The 7936-nt window shown below is 46.1% G+C and overlaps 1 protein-coding gene across 1 annotated transcript; it reads right to left on the reverse strand.

Moving 5' to 3' along the window:
* Window positions 1-1665: 1665 nt before the first annotated feature.
* Window positions 1666-3552, reverse strand: LOC144769023 (general transcription factor II-I repeat domain-containing protein 2B-like). Its single transcript, XM_078653020.1, has one exon. It carries the CDS (start codon window positions 3550-3552, stop codon window positions 1666-1668), a length of 1887 nt encoding a protein of 628 aa, XP_078509146.1.
* Window positions 3553-7936: the final 4384 nt, after the last annotated feature.

Here is a 7936-nt window from a genome sequence, read left to right on the forward strand (position 1 = left end):
GACATGGCCATATGCAAATCAGTCTGACCCTGTGCCTCCTGGGAACAGTCGAGCCTGAACTGCCAAGCCATGTCTTCCCTGGACCGGAAACAAGCATCCTGGGACCAGTTTCGGATTCATAATCCTCATCAGCCAGGCTATCTTAAAACCAGTGGTAGAGTGAGCAAGAACCCAGGTCTGGGCATACTCTGCCAACTTAGGGTGAACAAAGCGATACCAAAGGGGATGATGGACGAAGTGTTTGAGCAAATCAAACACTCACCCCCAGTCAACTGATCTGGGTTTAATCCATCACCATTCTTTAGCTCACTCCACCACCCCAGTTCAGACATGGCCATATGCAAATCAGCCTGAGCCTGTGCCTCCTGGGAACAGTCCAGCCCGAACTGCCAAGCCATATCTTTCCTGGACCGGAAAGAAGCATCCTGGGACTGGTTTCGGATTCATAATCCTCATCAGCCAGGCTTTAGTTCACTCCAGCACCTGATTATGGAGGGTGTCCCCTGCCTTTGGATTTGTAGGAGCCTGTGCTCGAGTCACTAGAGATTAAGTTGTTATCTCCGGAAGTGTCAGATGATCTATCCTGGGGTTTTTTCTTTGCCTCATATGCCATTAGATGTTCCCAGAGCCATGATTATTTGTTCTCTCTGGCCCCCCTTTTGATTGATTGGCACCAGCAAGAGGGTTCTGATCTGCATGGATGCGCTTTACACAGAACCTCTTGTCTACAGTTTTCTCAATTCTTCTATCCGACTGACCCTTTGAACTGACTCGAGTGGTAAAGTAAGTCTGTGAAAAGGCATAATCATTGGACAGATGGATCTCAGGTATTAAAGACTGTCAAGCCACCTCATACATGACATCCAAAAATCTATTTTCGTCTTCCGGTTAACTCTATCTAATTTCAGTGTATACTTAATCGAATTTACCCAGTCTAAAAAGATCGGCGGAGTACTCTTGCTCCAAGGTTTTTTACAAATTTCTCTCCTGACGAGGAGGATTAAATAAACAGATAGCTTGCTTATAGCTAGAGACAATAACTCTTAGTTTGGGAAAATACCAAAAAATACCAAAATTATGCTCACCTGGATTTTAAAACCAAACATAGCTTCCATACCTTCAACAATTGCTCCCCAGACCTGTTGCAGGATTGGGCAGCTTAAAAACATGTGACCATCGTCTGCTTTTTCCTGCTGATACTTCGAGCAGCAGGGGATAGATCCCCTTGCAAATTTAGAAAGGCTGAGAGGAGACCAGTATACCCTAAGGAGAGGGAAGAGAGGATTTTTCTTTAAATTTGTAGTATATACTGTAGAGCATGGGTACTCACAAACTTTCTCTCGGGGGCCGAATTTACAGTGTGGTTTGTGGCCGAGGGCCGCACCGGTGGGGGCGGGGTCATTAGGGGGGCAGGGTCATTAGGGGGGCGGGGTCATTGGGGGCGGGGCTAAAAAATGGTCCCATTTCAAAACATTACTAGACAATGCTGTATTTCCAAAGCAGATGTAACTACATGCAGCGCATGTTTATAATATTTCATTTATTAGCAGACAAGGGCAATCTTAAGTGGGATTGAATGGCAATTTGCAGCAACCGGACATTCAGCACATGCCCAGTGCAGCACAGGCTTCAGAACCCCAAAAATAGATATGTTAAACACAAACACTATGAACTTATTTTACATTTCATGTCACCAATTAGTTTTCTGTATTCCGGTACCAAGGTGGAAACGGCAAGCCTTAAGAGCTGCTCCAGATGTATGTCTGTAAGTTTATTTCTAAGTTTGCTCTTCAATAGTCCCATTGTGGAAAATGAACATTCGCAAGCATAGGTTGACCCAAACATACAAAGTACCTTCTGGGCCACTGTAACAAGAAGAGGAAACTGGTCAGGGGGCACAATTTTCCAGAATTCTTCTGGTGGTTGCCCCAAAAAAGATGCTTCAAGGGCTGAATTGTGCTGCATGTCAATGAGCTCTAGTTCTGCTTGAGCCCTTTCCATTCCAATAAGGGCAACAACATCAAGGTTCCGTGCACTCACCATCCAGGGGTTTTCAACCAGCCTGAACAGAGGGGTGAGGGCTCTGAATTGCGAAAATCGTCGTTTGATCTCCCCAGAAATTTCCTCAAGACATGCACCAGGGTCAAGGTTTGCCAGAATTTCTTGTGCCTCTGGAAACCTCTGCATTACAGCCAACAGTTTGGGAAAGTGGGTGAAGTCACTATCATCCAGTTGTTCTTTGAATAGCACAAGCTTGCTTTCAAAAGCATAAATACCATTCATGAGGGAGCACACAAGCTGTTGTTTACCTTGCAAGGTCAAATTGAGAGTATTAAAATGTGTGAAAAGATCTGTAAGAAAATGGAGCATAACAAGCCATTTCACATTTGTTAGTTCTGGGAACGATTGGCCTCTACTGTTCACAAAGAGTACAATTTCAGGAAGCAATGCGATGAACCGCTCCAGAACCTTCCCTTTGCTTAGCCAACGCACGTCAGTGTGCATCAAGATGTCGGTTTCTTCAGCTTCAGATTCCTGCAGCATTGCTTTAAAAAGTCTATGGTTCAGAGCTTTGGCACGGATAAAATTAACAATTTTCACTGCACCTTTTAGGACATTATTCAGTTCTCCATGCTTTAATTTTGCGCACAACACTTCCTGGTGAATAATGCAGTGGTAGTCTATCACAGTCTGTCCTATGAGCTTCTTTTTAAGCATAGATACGAAGCCTCTATCATGGCCTACCATAGCAGGAGCCCCATCCGTTGTTATGCTGACAAGAGTGTTCAGTGGTATGTCATTTGTGTTAAAGTAGTTGCACATACTGTTCAGTACATCTTCTCCTCTTGTGTGCCCGTGCAGTGGTAGCAGGCAGAGGAGCTCTTCTTTGGGATGAAGCGATTGGTCCAGATACCTCACCCAAACTAATAACTGGGCCACATCGCCTATGTCTGTGGACTCATCCAAGGCAATGCTGAAGAACGGTGACTCTCTGACTGCTTGGATCACCTGCTCCTTGACGTTTTGTCCCATTGCCTCTATTCTGCGTGCACATGTTGAATCTGATAGCTGCAATGCACCAATTTCCTTTAAAATGCTGGCTTTATTTGTGTAGCTGTCAAATAAAATTTCTGCTGCTGAAAGGAAACATTGCTTCATCAGCTCTGCATCTGTGAAAGGTTTTTTATGTTTGGCAAGCAAGTAGCATATTTTGAAAGACGCTTCTGTAACAGCCTCAGATTCTTTCATCTGGCAAAGGAAGATCTTCTGCTGGGAAAGAAGTGCTTGCTTTAATGATGCCACTTTTGCAGAACGCAGTTTTGAGTTCAGTGGGAAGTTTGCAGTGAATCCAGAGTGCCGCGTTCTGTAGTGCCGTTCAAGGTTATATCGCTTAAGAACATTTACTTTCTCTTTGCAAAGCAAACAGGTGGCTTTTTCTTTTGGGCATTCCACAAACAGGTACTCTTCTTCCCACGCTTCCCGGAAGGTTCTGTGTTCACTCTGTATTGACCTGGGTCGTTTGCAAGCCTTAGAAACTGGACTGTAGGCCATTACGGAGCTCTCCAGCTAGTTTGTTACTATGCAATCAGTAACAAAGACCAGGAATCTGATTTTCCACCCGACGTCACCCCACGACCGATGCGCCCCACGACCGACACTGCGTCACGACCGCTGGACCGACACCGCGTCACGACCGCTGGACCGACACCACTTCTCGCAACAGATCTGTGAGCAACACCAAAGGAATGTTTTGTTTAAACATACAAAGTAATGGATAAGCCTGCAAGTGACATACAGGAAGCTTTCCATAAGGCAGTGGTCTATGCAGGAAATGTGTCACCCAATAGGGATTTTAAATAAATGGTATGCATAGACACACGTACATACCAGCGCACGTTCACCCTTAGGTATCTTAGCGCTGAATAACAGAAGTTTATTGCTACCCAGCTAATTTTATCGACCTCAGATGGATGAAAGGCAGGACCTGCCGGAATTTGAATCTGTGACCATGAGCTAGAACAAAGGCCCCTGCAGTGGACGCATTAGCCCACTGAGCCACCAGACCCCGGGTGCACACAGTACAAGGATACAGAGTAGAAACATGTGGGAGGAGCTAATTAGGACAGCGCTGTTTGGTGTGGAGTAACTGTCGAACTAAAGGAACCTGAAAGGCTCAGATAGCATGGTCAAGCCTGTAGAGAGGGGATGGGTGAGACACATAATACATCATCTGCTGCTTAATGTGAATTATGGGAAATAATAATAATACAGAGTTAGACCTCTTGTCTTTGAAATCACTGACCGGTATTCGATAAGAAACCTTAGTGTGTGTGTGTGTGTGTGTATATATATATATATATATAAATAAAAGTGTGAGAGAGAGAGAGAGAGGTGTGAGGGAGGGATTTGGAGAGAGGAGAGAGGGGGGAGAGAGGGAGGGATATGGAGAGAGGGGGGAGAGAGAGGGATATGGAGCGAGGAGAGAGGGGGGAGAGAGAGGTGTGAGAGGGAGGGAGGGACATGGAGAGAGGGGGAGAGACAGAGGGTTGGGGGGAAAGACAGAGGGTTGGGAGGAAAGGGAGGAACGAGGGAGAGGGGGGAGAGGGAGGGATGAGATGTTAAAGAACAAGCTGCAACTGGTCACCAAACACAGCCTGACTTTGAACTCTGTCTGTGAAGGATAGCATTTTTATAACCAATTTGTGTTGACACGATGGAACACATTACAACAAATGTACTGCCAGGCATTAATGCAATCGGAATTTCATGCAAGCACGAATACAACGGGACCGTGTGGAAAACAGAGCAACACACCCCCCTCCTGTGCAGGAGGCCTGTGTCCAGGGTGCAGTGTCAAAAAACCGCCAGCTGTAGCCAAAAGAACCCACCTCCCACCTATTTGCAGCAGTTCTACTTGAGCATCAGGTTTATTATATTGGTTATTCAGTGTGGAAATGGTGGCCTCAGAAGCACAGTTATACTGCAATTGGAAATGGATTCTTCATTCACCCCACACCCCTACCACATACCCCCACTACCACTCCTCCACTGCTCACCCCAGTACTCACTTTAATACTATTCCGGTTATAGACATCAGCTAGCTTTAGGTCAGACATTAACTCAAGAAACAACTGGTAAAAGTTAAATCTTTCTATTTCTTTCCAGAAAGGACAAGGAAGAGTTTGAACTCATACATTTTATATGAATAAAAAAAAAAAAGGACAAAAGACTCAAACACATTCGTTTCAACATTGAAAATTTCAAGGCACCTAGAAGAAGAAGGAGGCCAGAGGGCTTCGGCGATGCAATTTGGTTTCTGTAAACCTTTATTTGTTTGCTTATTTATTTTAATCTGGAAACTCCCCCTTTATGTGAAGTATTGAAGAAGGGGCAAGTGGTAGGCCAAACAAACCTGCTTGCAGAAATACACAAATGAGGAAGCGGCTCAGAGGTGTCAAAATGTGGTGCAAGAAGGACCAAAGTTTTTGCAAATGTCTATATCAGCTGCGTACCTTTGTTCGAGGGAAGAGAACAATGCACAATGTTTACCCAACTAACTGAATACAGTGTGTTAGAAATAAACGGTTTCGTTTTTTTCCTGGAAATAAGAACATTTGCTAATATCATTTAACGGCCATTCTTATCTCTCACTGGGAATTTATTCGGCCAAATCGTCAAATATTTCGAGAAGACATTTTTTGGGGAATAGGTCCACAAACCTTGCATGGCTACTTCTGCTTGACTTGCACATACATTATGTTTATAGTACCTTCATCCTATTCTTTACTTGCTGTGCCTGCCCTAACTGACCATATATAAAACGACAATCTGAGGCTGTTTTTCGGCCCCTGCTTACCGCTCAGCACCGTTTCATTGAAGCAGAGTACCGGTGATAACCCTGGATCGCCTCTATTTTCCTCGGTAGCACAGGTGGATACAAGGGGTCCGAGGAGGGAAACACGGAATATGTGGGGTCACAAGCATGGCAGGCGGCAAGACTCAGGACAGTACCTGCAGGTTAGGAAAACAAATTGTGAGCATGGAGGTGTCTGTTTTGAGGCATGAGCCAGGCCCTCGCGACCTCTGTAGAAAGACCTTGCACACAGGCGAGGGCTGGCTCATGCCTCAAAACAGACGCCTCCATGCTCACAATTTGTTTTCCTAACGCCGCTAATGATAGTGGGTGTGGGTGGGGAGGTTGACCTACGAATGGAAACACAGAACATGCGGGGTCAGAAGCATGGTGGGCGGCAAGACTCGGAGCACATACCTGCAGGACTGAATATCCTCCGGCGTAGAAGGCTGCTGCAAAGAATCTCCGGGGCTGAAAGGTGAAGCGGCAAAGATTCTCCTCGGCTGCGGGCAGAAAAGTGAAGCGGCAAAGATTCTCCTCGGCTCCGGGCAGAAAAGTGAAGCGGCGAAGATTCTCCTCGGCTGCGGGCAGAAAAGTGAAGCGGCAAAGATTCTCCTCGGCTCCGGGCAGAAAAGTGAAGCGGCGAAGATTCTCCTCGGCTGCGGGCAGAAAAGTGAAGCGGCAAAGATTCTCCGGTGCTGCGAGCTTGAAGGACGTCGTCACCATGGATACAGGAAGCTCCCCAAAGTCAGCTGTAAAGCGCAAGTTACAGCTGACTTTTAAAGGCCCTGTGCTTCGCGCCGACCGGATGCCGCATGTGACGTCACAGAGGCAGGCCAATTAGAGTCAAGCAGTAAGCGGAGAAGATGGCCGCAGTCGCAAACGTAGTGAATAGGTATTGTATACGTATTCACTACGTATGTACCTGCGGCCATCTTCGCGGTTTACTAACTTCCTGGTAAAAACGTTTGTATAATGGAAACAAGGTCCGCGGGCCGCCAAGGAAGCCCAGGCGGGCCGCCACTGGCCCGCGGGCCGTACTTTGAGTACCCCTGCTGTAGAGTATAGTATATCATAAGATACTTGCCAGATTTCTACTATACTGGAACCAGGCAAGCATTCTCCCCATAGTTATGATGGTAAGATGAAGTCGCCATCCACGAAGTCGGTCAAGATCCAATACAGGTTAACCGTCTCCTTCTTGTTCCGCTTGCTTATGTTCAAAGACGTCTCCAGTTCGTTTGTGGCACCCACTTCTATTCCGAGCGCCTGAGTCCAGCTTTTTATTTGTAGATATTTAAATTTTGATAGCCCAGTTTCTGTCAAGTTGCTTATTTCTTCCCATGATAAAAGGGAACCTTCTGGGCTAAGATGGGCCCAGCACTGTATCCTGGCCAATTTTAGCAAAGTTGCCAATGAATCTTTAGTCCACTCTGGTGAGCCTGGGGAGTCCCAAATAGGTGCCATGGCACTATAGTAACTGAATTTTTTAAAACGTTCTGATTTTGAACCAGTTTTTAGCCATATCTTTTAGAGCAAAAAACACAGTTGATGGACTGAATGTAGAACAATGTCATACATTCACCCCAGTACAAGGATCTGGGCCTAAATCCATCATTTTTTTTGCACTCCACACCACCCTGGGTTAGACACTGGCTATATGCAAATCAGCTCTGACCCTGTGCCACATGGGAATAGTCCAGTCCGAACTACCAAGCCATGTCTTTCCCAGACCGGAATTAAGCATCCAAGGACCGGTTTCTGGCTATCAGCCTTCATCAGCCTGGATAGCTTGACTCCAGTGGTATGGAGAGCCTGGGACTCACGTCTGAGCATACCCAGCCCACTCGGGGTGAAAATTGCAAAAAACATAATTGATGGATAGAATGTAGAACAATTTCATACATTCACCCCAGTACAAGGATCTGGGCCTAAATCCATCATTTTTTTTGCACTCCACACCACCCTGGGTTAGACACTGGCTATATGCAAATCAGCTCTGACCCTGTGCCACATGGGAACAGTCCAGTCCGAACTACCAAGCCATGTCTTTCCCAGACCGGAATTAAGCATCCAAGGACC

This window comes from Lissotriton helveticus, chromosome 7 (genome assembly GCF_964261635.1).
Source record: "Lissotriton helveticus chromosome 7, aLisHel1.1, whole genome shotgun sequence".
NCBI classification, from domain to species: Eukaryota; Metazoa; Chordata; class Amphibia; order Caudata; family Salamandridae; genus Lissotriton; species Lissotriton helveticus.

What these genes read in the sequence shown, in the direction of transcription:
- LOC144769023 (XM_078653020.1), bottom strand. Translation starts at nt 3,552, where the DNA reads ATGGCCTACAGTCCAGTTTCTAAGGCTTGCAAACGACCCAGGTCAATA.